At 44.7% G+C, this 13,372-nt stretch overlaps 1 protein-coding gene across 1 annotated transcript in view; it reads right to left on the bottom strand.

Moving 5' to 3' along the window:
• Nucleotides 1-467: 467 nt before the first annotated feature.
• Nucleotides 468-13,372, bottom strand: part of ANXA13 (annexin A13) — a 64,556-nt gene continuing 51,651 nt past the window's right edge. The window contains exons 8-12 of the mRNA XM_056111536.1: nucleotides 12,642-12,710; nucleotides 12,227-12,328; nucleotides 7,579-7,654; nucleotides 3,543-3,655; nucleotides 468-1,010 (exon numbers count right to left, since the gene is read on the bottom strand). Coding sequence (XP_055967511.1) covers nucleotides 891-1,010; nucleotides 3,543-3,655; nucleotides 7,579-7,654; nucleotides 12,227-12,328; nucleotides 12,642-12,710 — 480 coding nt within the window. The 3' untranslated portion in view covers nucleotides 468-890. The remainder of the gene's footprint in view (nucleotides 1,011-3,542; nucleotides 3,656-7,578; nucleotides 7,655-12,226; nucleotides 12,329-12,641; nucleotides 12,711-13,372) is intronic.

The following is a 13,372-nucleotide window of genomic DNA, read 5'->3' as shown; positions in this document are numbered from 1 at the left end:
TTAATCATCTGAGGATCAGACAAGAAGATCCAAATAGGCACAATATCTAGGGAATTCAGAAAAACCATTTCAACCAGGTAGCAGTTAATTTGGCTTAGTGACATTTCACATAGGCAAGCTAATAGTTTCTTTGCTATTAGTCTTGTTGGTGGATTTTTAAGAAACGTAACTTATTATTTTCAATATTTTGTTTGAATCTTACAAGTTATACATTTTTTGTTTTTGTTTTGGGCTATACCCAGCATTCTTGGGGCTTATTCCTGGCTCTGTACTCAGGGATCACTCCTGGTGGGCTCGGGGGGCCATATGTTGTGTTGGGGATCAAGCCCATGTCAGCTACATGGAAGGCAAATGCCTACCCATTGTACTATCTATTTGGCCCCACAAGTCATACATTTCTAAGACAAGAACAAAAATAAATCAATCCAGTCTTTCAAAAAGAAGCTGGTGGAGGCATAATCCTTAACTTTAATTAGCGTTGACTACACAGAAGGAAAGTTAATTGGTTGATTTTGTATTCCTCATATGTAATAATTCGGTCTTTGCCCAGAATATGCACATCCTTGTGCTTTTACAGAGTCTTAAAAATGTTTTACTACAGATGCATAATATGCTGATTTCATTTATGCTTCGGAAGCCCCCGGTTATCATCATAAAGGAAGGTTAAGAGACAGCCCAGATACCTGCCAAACCCACATTCAGGGAGACCTGCCCAATCCTGTGGCTGCTGCCCTTAACTTAAACAGCTTGACTTCGCCATAATGTTCAAACTGCCAAGAAAATAAATCAGGACTTGAGAGATTTGTTTTGGACTTGCATTGCACAAATGCTTTGGAATGGGCTCTTGACAAAGATGGTTCTTCCCTGTGTTCCTACTGGCCTGGCCTGGATCAACGCAAGAGGGCCAAGAGCAATTTCCGGAAGTCGCCAGAGGTATCAGAATCAACCATGTCAGCGAGAGACTTCTGATACTTCGTTTGGAACTTGGTTTTTATCTCCGGAAGGTCCACCTGGAGGAGAGATGACAATAGCCATGGGGACAAGAACATCTGGAACATGTTCACCATAAACAAAGGGAGGCATTGTTCTAACTTGTGAGTGATTCTCATTTGTTCATTTTGAGTCGTGAAACAACCCATTGAGAGAGGACTGTTATTATTCCTATTGGATGAATCAGAAAAGGGAGGCTGAGTTCAGCTGCCCGACACTACAGAGATGTCTGTATTTTAGTCTGAATTTATTTAGGACACAGAAAATTTACACTTCCTCTGATTTTGATGTGGACCAAATGATACTTTTGAAATTCAAAAAAAGTCATTTTAAAGTTAATGACTTTACAAAGACCAAAGGAATAGATCTGATTTGGGCTTCAGTTTACTAATTTCAGTATTGAATTAAGAGAGTTGTTAGCACTGAGATTTAAAATTAAGTCTCTTTTTCCCTCTGTACCCCAATCCACAAAGATATTATTGCCAATCAACAAAATTCATCACAATGCCATTTTGTGGGATCTGTGACCAATCTAATTCATTAAAACCATGATAGAGCCAGGCCTTGGAGGTGAGGTAAGGACTCAGAAGAAAACATATGAAAAGATTATTCTTCTCTAAAGACTCTTAACAACCTATTGCAAGGGAGATAGCATTGGCACCAGAAAGTGTATAATTTCAGGCAGAACAGTGAGTCTCATAAGAAGCACAGAGCTTTCTTTAACCAGGAAGCCTTTGTTCTTCTTCTGTTTTATGATTTAGACTCTATCTTGTATTCTAGACTCACAAGCCGTGGCTCAGGTTTCTGGTTCTTTTTATTTAGCCCCCGTTAGAGGCAGAATAGGAGAAAGATGAGAGGAGAAGATGGGAGACAGAGAAGCTGTTCCAAGTGGGTGCAGAACAGGAGAGTAGTGTCAGGTGGAGGGTGTCGCCCTGATAGTGTACTTCCTGGATGGGTGAGTGCAGGGATAGGGTAGGGAACACTGGAGGCTCTGTTTTGTTCCCCATGATTTTGGCTGTTCGGAAGATTCACCAGTTCTATTTAACTTGGCCTGAAGCATTTTGAAAAAAATGGCTCATGCATAGAAATGACCCAGGACACGTGGTCAGTACTGATGAGATGGGCTTGAATATCTTGGAACAAACATCTCTGGCCTGTAGGGGAGGAACATGGAAACATGGAACCCTGAAATGCTCCGACCCATCCAATTCCCTTTGGGTTTTGTTTTGTTTTCCCTGCTTTGTAACCAACCTGCTTCTTTGGATCTCTTAGTGGTTCTTAAGACTTCAGCTGATGATTGATTTGCAAAAACAGAGCAAGAGAGAAGTTAGAGACTAGAGAGCAAAGGGCAAGAGAGATTCGGAGTCAGGTAGGAGAGTGAATGAAAGGAACTGAGGCTGACCGAAAGGAGGAGGAGAAGTAGAAATGAACTTCAAGAGAGAAAGAAAAGTGTGAGGAGGAGGAGGAGGAGGAGGAGGAGGAGGAGGAGGAGGAGGAGGAGAAGGAGGAGGAGGAGAAGGAGGAGGAGGAGGAGGAGGAAGAGGAGAGAAATTCCAGGAATAGAAATCAAAACGAAAGAATGATCTTGTTGCTAAATTCTATTAAAAACAATGTCACGTGTTAAGTATTACTTGTCAAAAAGCTGTGACCAGAATTTGGGTGGGGAGCGTTCCCCTGCCTTTTATTTAATCATTTTTTGAGTGACAAGGTCTGTGGGTTTTAAGTGTTTGGTTCTACTTTGTGCCTCATGGTTTCTCTTACTGTAGACTTGATGCCCTTCCCCCTTTATTTGTAGTTTCTTCTCTCAGTGGCCTCTATTCCAGATTCTTCACTGTTAATTATGACAATGGCTCCTAAGCCCTTGGGGAGGCAATATGGTTCCTCATGAGGCAAACATTGGTTCTCAGAGAGTGAACAAAGTAAAAAAGTAAAAAAATTTTTTTTGTTATGGAGTATAAACTGATATGCAATAGCTATGTGGCATGAGCATTTTTGGGAAGAAAACTGTGATTAAGGAAGCACTGAATGTAAGAAGGCTCTTCTGCAGCATGCTGGGTTTGTAACAAAGAGATGAATGAGACACACTGTCTTCTACCGATGTTTCTTGTTCAAAATTGTACTGTTGAGATATTCAAGTCAATGAAGGGCCTAGCTTAGGGGCGAGGCATTCATCTGCTTGCTCTTTCTGCCTTGAGGTGACTCTGTCTGTGGCTGCCCTCCCAGGGCCTCTGCTTGGTCACCCTCAATATGGATTCAGTGGGGATTGCTGGAGCCCAGAGCCTCTATCTGTCCAGGTTGCCTCCTAATGTTCTGGAGTCACCGGTGACAAAAATGGAAGCAATTATCATTATTGTCTTTTTCTTAAAGAGACTGAAGTACAGTTCCACCCATACCAACACCCCCCCCACCCCACCCCACCCTTTCCCGCAAAACATCTGGGAAGGTCAAGATTGTCTCTAGTATTTTTTGGCTGTCCATAGGTTCCTGACAAAGGGCAGTTTGTTTATGATGTCTGGGTATCAGAGTGAAGGGAGCGCTGATGGGGGTCTTACCTCGGCTCGGGTCACAATGATGTGAATGAGCGTCTTCTCATCAGTCCCTGCCCCCTTCATGGCCTCATACAAGCAGTCTGCAAAATATTCCGCACGGTCCTGGGCACTCCTTACTGTGGGGGTACGGGGTGAGGGGAAAGACAATGCAAAGTATTCAGGCTTTGTGGATTCACATGAAGATCCCTACCCTCCACCCATCGAGAGAACTGGGCTGGCCTCACATGGTACCTGGCTGCCCTTGGCTCTGACTGAATCAGAAGGGAGATGTCTTAAAGAAGTCAACTTTATACTGTTCTGGTAAAGATTCTAGAAGATTCACCCCAGGCCATGGTGCCTGGAGTGTTAAACCAAAATCAAGTCAAACAAACCCCTTCAGACAAATAAGAACTATAAGGGAGGAGGAGGAGGAGGAAGAGGAGGAGGAGGAGGAAGAGGAGGAGGAGGAGGAGGAGGAAAAGAAAAAGAAAGGAAGAAGGAGAAGGAAGAGGAAGAGGAGTGCAAGGGCTGAAAAAGAGGAAGGGGAAGATAAAGGGGAAGGAGAAGGAGGAGGAGAAGGGGAAGAAAGAGGGAGAAGAAGGAGAAGGAGAAGAAGGAGGTATCCAAAGACATCCACAGATTCTCCCTGCAGAGCTCAAGATTCTCACCAGCAGAAACATTTTTTTTTCTGATGCAAGATTCTGGAATGAGGTTCTGGAGGGGAAACACAGATTGACCTCCATTTTATTGCAAGACAATCTCTGAGTCCTGGGGCTCTGTCCCTGGGTAGGATGCTCTGCTGGGTGCCTTGTTTTTCTCAGGTGTTTACTGTATGAACCTCAACTTGAGGTTTCTTAATTTCCCTACCACCTTTGTAGGTGGGGGTCTAGGGTGTGGCTGGGTAAGATGTCTGGATTGCGGGCCACCTTCCGAGGAAGCTGCCAGTTGCTCTTTTTTGGTCCTGTCCTTGCTCACCATCTTTCTTCTGAGTCACAAACTAGTGAAGCACAGTTTCAGTTCACCAGCCAAATGATGCGGTGTCTCTACTCCAGGGAACAGGTCATTCTTTTTCTCCCCTTGCTCCCAGGATTATGTGGGTTCACCAAGATTAACACTTTGATGGAATGAGCCATCTACTCTTTCTCATCCTTTTTTTGAAAGCGCAGGGGGAGTTTGGGCCCCACTCTGTTTAGGGTTTACTCCCTCAGGGTTTGCTCCTTAGGGATTACTCCCAGGTCTGTGCTCAGGGATCACTCTTGCCAGAACTCAGGAGACCTGAGGAGGAGGAGGAGGAGGAGGAGGAGGAGGAGGAAAAGAAAAAGAAAGGAAGAAGGAGAAGGAAGAGGAAGAGGAGTGCAAGGGCTGAAAAAGAGGAAGGGGAAGATAAAGGGGAAGGAGAAGGAGGAGGAGAAGGGGAAGAAAGAGGGAGAAGGAGAAGGAGAAGAAGGAGGTATCCAAAGACATCCACAGATTCTCCCTGCAGAGCTCAAGATTCTCACCAGCAGAAACATTTTTTTTTTCTGATGCAAGATTCTGGAATGAGGTTCTGGAGGGGAAACACAGATTGACCTCCATTTTATTGCAAGACAATCTCTGAGTCCTGGGGCTCTGTCCCTGGGTAGGATGCTCTGCTGGGTGCCTTGTGCTGGGGATCAAGTCATGGGTGGCCAGAGGCAGGCAAAGGCCCTAACCTTTGCACTATCCTCTTCAGCCCCAGCTATGTACTCTTTGAGTTGTTACCTTCTTCCTAGAATATATAATTTCTCTTAAATGTTTGGATGGGCCATGCCAGGTAGAAAGGAGGGAAGCCAGCCTTTATACTATCTTCTGCTCCTCCAGCTCCAGTGAACATTAGCTAACCCCTCGGAAAGTTTGGTGTGTGTTTTATTAAAAAATTTTAAACTAAAATTTTTTTGATTTGCCTTTAGTTTATATAATATAAATGGTCAGTGATCAGTTTAATACACCTGTATTGTGTATAAGCCTTACTGCACGAACCACCAAAGTTCCAGTGTCATTCCCATGATCAGATTTCCCCTGGGGAGCTCCTAAAAGCGTGAAGTCTGGTCATTATATTTGAAGGTTCCAAATGCTGAACCTGAGGTGGAGCCCAGGAGATTGTGTCTTTTCATGCCTCCTCTGGGTGATTCTGATGCAGGTGGTCCATGGGCTCCTACTGTGATAAGTGATCTTCTAATCATTAGGTCTCCTAGCCCCTCCTCCTTGATTTATCTAAAATCTGGGGTCCTTATGAGTTCAGTGGGAGAAGGGTGAGATGATCTGTACAATGTAGTCACAGAGACAGATTCTACTGTTTGTATCATTTCTTCCAGGTTATTTCTAGGTCACATCTATATTAGCAGCCTCTGGGGGTATATCTAACTCCTGTATTTCATGGTTCCTATCTCTGGGAACTGCACTTTTCCTTCCTCTGGACCCTTTATGCTCTGGTGAGGTTTGTTTTCCTCCTTACCATATCTATAACTGTGGATTTATGCTTCAACTTTAAGCTTCCACCACCATGAATTTTAAGCTTCTTTTTTGGGGGTGTGGGGGATGTCTCCTGAGCAGTATTCAGGGGATCCCAGAGCATTCTAGATGCCAACTGGGCCAGATGATTAGTCCTTGGGCCCTGTCGTACAGTGCTACAAGCATTAGGGGCCACCAAGGCAACCCTGATGGTGCTCGGGGGTTACATGTGGTTCTGGGATCAAAACTGACGCATGCAAATCATGCCCTCCATCCCTTTGAGATGACTCCCTGCCCCTGACTTTAAACATCTTCCGAACAGGAACTGCACTTTATTTACTTATCTTCACTCCTAATGTACTTACTACCTTGGTGCAAGCAGATGCTAAGTTAAGGCCAAAGAAGTTAATGGTTTTATTACCATTAATAATTAATATTGTTTAACTGAATTCTGATATTTCCCTGATTCTCTGCACTGCAAGCATGAAAGAGGTTGTAGACCTTTGAGACTGACACCAGGGAGTCTTCCTAGAGGGCCTAAGGACCCACATGGACCCAGTGTGAGTCAGAGTGACATTCTGGATGCTTAGGTTTCTGTACATCACAATCGAAATCTTCTATTTTGAGTGCAAAATGAGGAGGATGGATGGAAAAAATATCAATTGCTGACATTGTTTCCCCCAAAGGGGGGGGGAAACAAACCTCAAAAAGCAAAATAAAACAAAAAGTCTGGCAGTGTGAGCACATTTTTTAACTACCAGGGCTGCCTTTCAGTTCTTCCTGCTCTTCTGTGGATCAGTCTCCCCGTTTCTTGTGCCATTTGGGATGGTGCCCTGGACTCCTCACCATGGGCGGGAGTGTGGACAATGGACAATGCCTTCATTCCAGGCCTTTCAGAAAGGAGAAAGAAGCCTGCCAGACAGAGCCCCATGCCTATTGCTCTGCTATTTCCTGCCTCTGGGCAACACCTGGAGAGAAGGTTCTGGGGTTTGCTTGGCAGAGTCAAGAGCTGGTCTTCCTCTTTTTCTTTCTAAACAGACCTCATTCATTCCAAATGTTGAAGGGTACCAAGTGGGTAAAGATACCCTCAAGCCACCAGGCATATGCAAACACTTATTCATGGATTGGATGGGGGGGGGGGGGGCGCCTTTTGATTGTGTATCATAGGCATTGCATACTTCCCTGGAGCCGAGGCTGTGGCCCCATGCAGTTGATAGATGCTTGTTGGAGGACCCACTGTCTTATGGGGTGCCAGATTCCCTATTTAGGAACCACGCAGGTCTGTTCACTGCTCACTGCTGAGTCTATCCCCAGGAATGGCCTCCATGGGAGATCTTTCTTGCCCATATGCCAACCTGGGTTGCAACGAACTGGCCCCTTTCTTGCACTGTGGTCATCTGGCTCCCCGGCCCTGTTATACCTATATCAAGTTCACTCTTTCCCTTGACCAATACTGTGATGTGTGAGATGTTCCCCCAAATAATTTCCCTATGCAGTCTCCTGTATGCACACATCTGTCTCTGCCTCTGCTTCCAGGAGGCCTGACCAAAGACAGGGAGATCCTAAGACAGGGGTTCTCTTAGCTTTTTACCCAGAGTTAAGTAGGCCTTTTGAAGATTTCCCGAGGTTTCTTCTTTGATGGATTCCTCGATATCTTTGCCGATGAGCTAGAAAGAGAAAATCCAGACATTATTTTAGGTTTTGCTTTTGACATTGGTGCATTTGGAGGTCCTTCTTCTTCTGAAAACACTATGCTCTATTGCAGCATTGTTTATAAGAGTTAAATAGGAAAGTAGCCCAAGTGCCACTGAGAGACATTGGTTAGAAGAGATGGGGTAAATTTATACCAGTGTTTTCCAGAGAAGGTGACACTGCACCCCTGAGGGGAATGGAATAACCCAAGTGGATATTCCCAATAACCCAGTGGAAAAACCCAAATGATAATTTTTTTTCTGAAAAGGGGCAGTAGACCAGATGAGTCTGGGGCTTATCATGGAATATTATTCAGCTATGAAAAAGATGATGACTTGTTATTTGCAGCACAATGGAAGAAGCTGGAGGAAAGAGAGAAGTAAGAGAGACAAGTATTGGATGGCAGTACCCATGTGTGAATATTAAAAAATCAAATTGATGAGCAGACAAAACAGAGACAAATATGTTGGCATTGACAACAGAACAAAGGTCACCTGAGGGAAAGGAGGCATGGAGAGAAAAACAATTTGAGGGGAATGAAAAAAATAAGGTGACTTTGTAAAAGAAAATAAAAGCCTTAAATTTTTCCAGATCAGGTCATGTGACCTTAAGGGTCTCCTGCCCAGCTCTGTGCCTTGCAGAGCTGTGAGTGATTGTCTCCAGTTATTTGAGTGGGGATCCCCTGGCTGAGTTAGTTTAGATCTGATCCCACTTAGCCTCAGTTTCCTCCTCTGAAAAATCAAAACAATGAGTACTATCACACTTGGTTTTTATTCTTTGGTTTTTATTTGCAAAATTTATTTCAAAATTTCTTTCCATTTCCAGTTTTCTAGAAGGCTGTGTTTCTAACTATCTTCCCGACACTTTTGTGGTCTCCTGTCACCTGAGAAGCAGTGCTCAGGTACCTACAGTTTAGGATAGATGAGTGGGGGCTGTGATGTTCCTGGTGGAGACTTGGTCTGATGGTTCAGAGAGAGTTGGGTTGCGCCAGCTGGAAGTGGGAGCTCAACCACGTCCAAGCACCCCTCTTCTTCACACTGGGCTGATTCCAAATGATCCTATATTCGCTCACAGCAGTGCACATTAGGACTCTTTCCAAATATTTATAGAAGCTGAAGTTCAGAGTAAATTGTGACTATGCTTAACACAAGTACCACCCGGGCCAAGCCCAGGGCAGGCAAATAGCAAGAAAGGAGAGCTCTGTGTTGGGTTTAGAGAAGGCAGGCAAAGATTAAAAATACTGAGACTTTTTCTTAGAAGCGATCTTTGGAAGCTCTGACACAATTTGGGAGTCTCTACATAGTTGAGGCCTTTTGGACACACCAGAAGAGTTTGTTTTAAAAGTATGTAAACAAAATACTCTTTTGGGGATTCAAAGCACAAAAGATGTGGGGGAGGAGGTGCAGACGGAACAAAGCAAAGCAAAGCAAAGCAAAGCAGGGCTCCTTCACCTCCTTGGCATGATTTGCAAGTCTCGAGACTTGACGTTTGAGCGTGTGTGTGCGCACGCGCACGCGCGCGGCTGTGTGTATCTGTGTGTGTGGGGAGGGGGGGATGGTGGGGGGGGGGTGGGAGGCTAGATCAGGAGGGCTTGACCGCATTCAGCCCTGTCCTTGAGCTGCTCTCAATCTTGAGTTTAACGTGGGGGCTGCTCTTTTGGAAAGAAATGCTCTCACTTTCCTCCAAACAGGGTTCTTGCTCCCTAGACTGAGATTGTGTTTCCTGAGGATATTGCTTTCACACAGATTTGCATTTGCTTAAACACAAAGTCGTCCCAGGCATCCACTTTCTGTTTCTATGGTTCAGGATGGCCTGGAACTGGGTTCTTCACATTTCTGTAGAATTTTTAGCATCCAAGGCAGAAGACCAGTTGTTTGGGGGAGATGGGACGTGGGTTTCTTCGCCCAGCACAGCTCAGGCTTCTGCTCACTCAGGGGCTCTTCATTGCATATCTTAGGGGGCACTATTTGCCCATTATGAGACAGTATTGCCTCCCTTCTCTATTTCTGCCGCCGCCCCCGCCTGCTCTTTGTAGCTACAAAGGTGCCTCCAGGGGCTCTGCGCAGTGCTCCATGGGAATGAATGGCCCTAGCTATTTCCACTCTTCTTCACAAAGTTAGAGAATTTTCTCTGCAGTTACCAGGAATCTTAAATGCTTAGGGGGCTCTTTGGAGCCCAGGCTTTCTAATCTTGGTACAAAAACACTCTAACAAGGCAGATTCCAAATGAGCTATGAAGGTTTTTTCCTAATCGGGTACCATTACCTGCAGGGAAACTGAAGGATAGGGAAAGAGATGTTTTTCTCTTAAAATCAGGCTTTTCAAGCTGACATATGCCTAGCCTCTGCCATCTGGCTTTGACTGCAGCTGTGAAATGACTAAACTCTCAAACATGGGCTTAAAGATGCTTAAAGAGGGGAGGGGATGTGTTAGAGGGTGTGATGGGGGAGGCAGTCAGTCGGACTGTGGGTATGTGTACCTGTGATACATATTTTGACCTTGTAAGTATGTCTCTCCTTCCTGCTGAACTTTGAGGCAGAAGAAGGCAAAGGGAGGAAACTAAAGATTCTCAATTTGAACATTTTCTCATGCAACACCAAGGACGGTATGTGGGCATCAATTTTGAGAATTATTCTCCTAGAAACTATCCTCTGGTATTGGTTAGTTTCTGTATGTACAGCACACACATACACGTTATGTGTGTTTCTGTAGTCTGCATCTGTGGCAGGCAGTTCTTAGAAACTCCATCCATGGCTGAATTTATGTGGGAAGAGGGTCTAAGTGAGAGAGAAAACCTCAGGCTCAGAGTCCACAGCGCTCCAGGCACCGGAGACCCTGGGACGGGGGCCAGCTGCCTTTGATCAGGACACTGGGCAGGATCTGAAAGCAGATGGCCCTTCAGGCTCATAGACGGTGATGATAAAATTCCGAAGCTTTATTGTCTTCCCATCTACTGGCAACCATAGGAAACAGTATTTCGAATGAGCTGCGGCCAGCTCCAGCCGGGGCTGGAGTGTGGACTGGAGAATCTTGGAGTTCTTGTCCACTTTGAGCTACTGGCTTGCTGTGTGGTCCTGATAAGTTACAGATGGTTCCCATCTTGGGCAGGCGTTCCTTGTCTGGCATCTAACAATGACTGTTTAGCCTACCTCACAGTTACCGTATTGTTGGGAAGTTGGAATGAGGTACAGGCACAAAAGTGATTGAACTGGGTAAAAAAAACTATTTACAAATATAAAATAGGAGACTAAAAACATAAATATATATTCTGATAATTCTGATCAAGAAAAATATTCTGATAAAAGCAACAAAATATTTCTTGTTGTTAAAGACTGATTTCAGGAAAGGACTCACTATTTAGTGTCTTGAAAAAATTCACTCATCTTGTTGGATTAAAAATTAAATTTAGATAAAATTAAATTGTCTGAAAACAATTTCAAGACCCAACTTTTCGGGAGTGTATCTGAGGTGTACTCCATTTGACTTTGGAGAAATGGGCAGTACTAGCCCACTTGTAAACTGGAATAATAAGAGTGAGTATCTATATGCTTTCCATATGCTAAATACCATTCTGAGTTTTGGTTTTCTTTCTTTCCTTTTTGGGGTAATCTGTACCCTGTGGTGCTCAAGGCTTACTTGTGGCTTTGTGTTCAGGGATCACTCCAAGCAGTGCTGGGGGACCGTAGGTTGTGCCAGGCATCAAATGAGGTTGTATCGTGTGCAAAGCAAGGACCTTAACCTCTGTATTATCTCTCTGACCCCAGTTCTGAGTTTATTTATTGGTTTCAGAGTTATATCCAGCAGTGCTCTGGGCTTACTCCTGGCTCTCTGTTTAGGGATCACTCCTGGCAGTGCTATATGTGCCAGGCAAGTGCCTTAACCTCTGTACTGCCACTAGTTTATTTAACTCTGTGTGTGGTGAGGAGGCTACCAGGTAGGGTTTTGAAGGTCAGGGCCATTTCCGGTGATACTTGGATGTGTGCTCCCCCCTCCCCCCCAGGGCTACATAAGTGGTACCTGGGAGCAGGCAGGCCTAGTGTGTGTCCGGCATGTGCCCCAGCCCTTTGAACCATCTCCCGGTTACTATCTGATTCAGTTCTTAGAATAATTCCATTGAGTGTGGTGGTGAAAAAAGTCTTCTTTCACATGGCCCAGGATTCACAGATGAGGAAAGAGATCTTAGTTCATTTGCCAGAACCAGAATTTGACCCCCCGACCATTGAGTCTAGGCCTTTTGCTACACTGATGCTGCCTTTGGGGCCTGATGATTCTTTGTTCGTGAAGCTTCGCTGACATATTGTAGGTATTGAATAGCTTTCGTGGCCACCCTCACCCACTAGATGCCACAAGCACTGCCTTCTCCAACCCCACTCAATATGACAACTCTAAGTGTTTTAAGGGTGCAGAAGACAAAAGTCACTCCTTAGTTGAGAACTGATATTGTCAAGGATCCCTCCAGCAACATTTGCCCATTCTTGGCTTCTTTTAGAAGCAACTTAAGATTATGTTTTAGCATGAAGTTGGATGCTCTAGAACTTGATTACTTACAATTTGATAGGCTTGGAAGGTGGCTCGTAGCTGCTTGTAGCTCCTCTTGGCCAGGACTTCATTGAAAGCAAGCTCATCTGTGCCCCAACGGCCTTCCCCTGCCTGGGGGAGCAAATGCAGACATTTCAAAAGTCTTTTTGTGAAGAAAAAAAAAAAAACAACCTAAGTCTACAGGACTGTGAGCAGGCCTAACATATAGGAAACTAGAAAACAAGCCCTGAAAAGAGGCCAGATTGAGTAACCAAGCACATTATTTTATATTTTAGTGGAAATATGAATATTTATGGGCCAGAGATCATATCTTTTTTCTGAGTAATTCCCAGTCACGTGAAATAAAGAGATGTTTGTTGAAAACAATGCCAAGGAGTTAAAACAGAAGAATTTGCTGAAACCGGGCACATCTGGGCACACTTACATCATACAGATCTTTGGCGTCCTGGCCAGCTAAATCTTTGTCCACATCATCTTCTTTATCGCGATTAGCCTAGAAAAATCAACATCTTGTTATGTTCCTGCTTGGCCACAGAGAAAGGGAAAGTCCTGCACTCAGTCCGGCTGCCTTGGGAAAGGTTACGTCTGCCAGTGCTGCTCTTTGCTGCCATCTTTTGGGCACAGCCAATTCATTTCCCAAGCAACACTTTTCCCTTTCTTCTAGAAATCAGGGACTCCCCAAAACTCCTCTGAGCTCTGCAAAGCAGGCAGAAAGCCACCTGATGAGACTTGGTAGAGTGAATCCAGTGGGAACGAGTTGTCTTCCTTCCAAAATATCAAATGTCCCCTCTCCGGGTTTTCATTTTCATGAACCCTGAGAGTTGGTCAAGGAAGGTCCTGGAATCCAACCTTTATGGCAGTCAGAAATCAAAGCTGACTGTAAGGACCAATACTCTTCTGTAATCCAGCTCCCATGAGTGCGAGCGAGGCTGTGACTCTGATGAGCTCTCACTCCCATAAGGATCTTGCTTTAATAGAGCCATGGGATGATATTTATAGAGGTAATTAAGATCCCTAATCAGATGAGTTAATATAAAGGGATGTGCTGAATGGGTCTGATCCAATTAGCTGAGCAGAGATGCCAGAAGTCAAAGAAATGACCTTTGCTGGCCTGGCTCCTTGTTATGAAGTGTCTGGAAGGCACCTGGCAGGGAA

This window comes from Sorex fumeus, unplaced genomic scaffold (genome assembly GCF_029834395.1).
Source record: "Sorex fumeus unplaced genomic scaffold, SorFum_2.1 ptg000002l, whole genome shotgun sequence".
In the NCBI taxonomy this organism is placed as follows: Eukaryota; Metazoa; Chordata; class Mammalia; order Eulipotyphla; family Soricidae; genus Sorex; species Sorex fumeus.
This window is presented reverse-complemented; position numbering and strand designations above follow the sequence as displayed.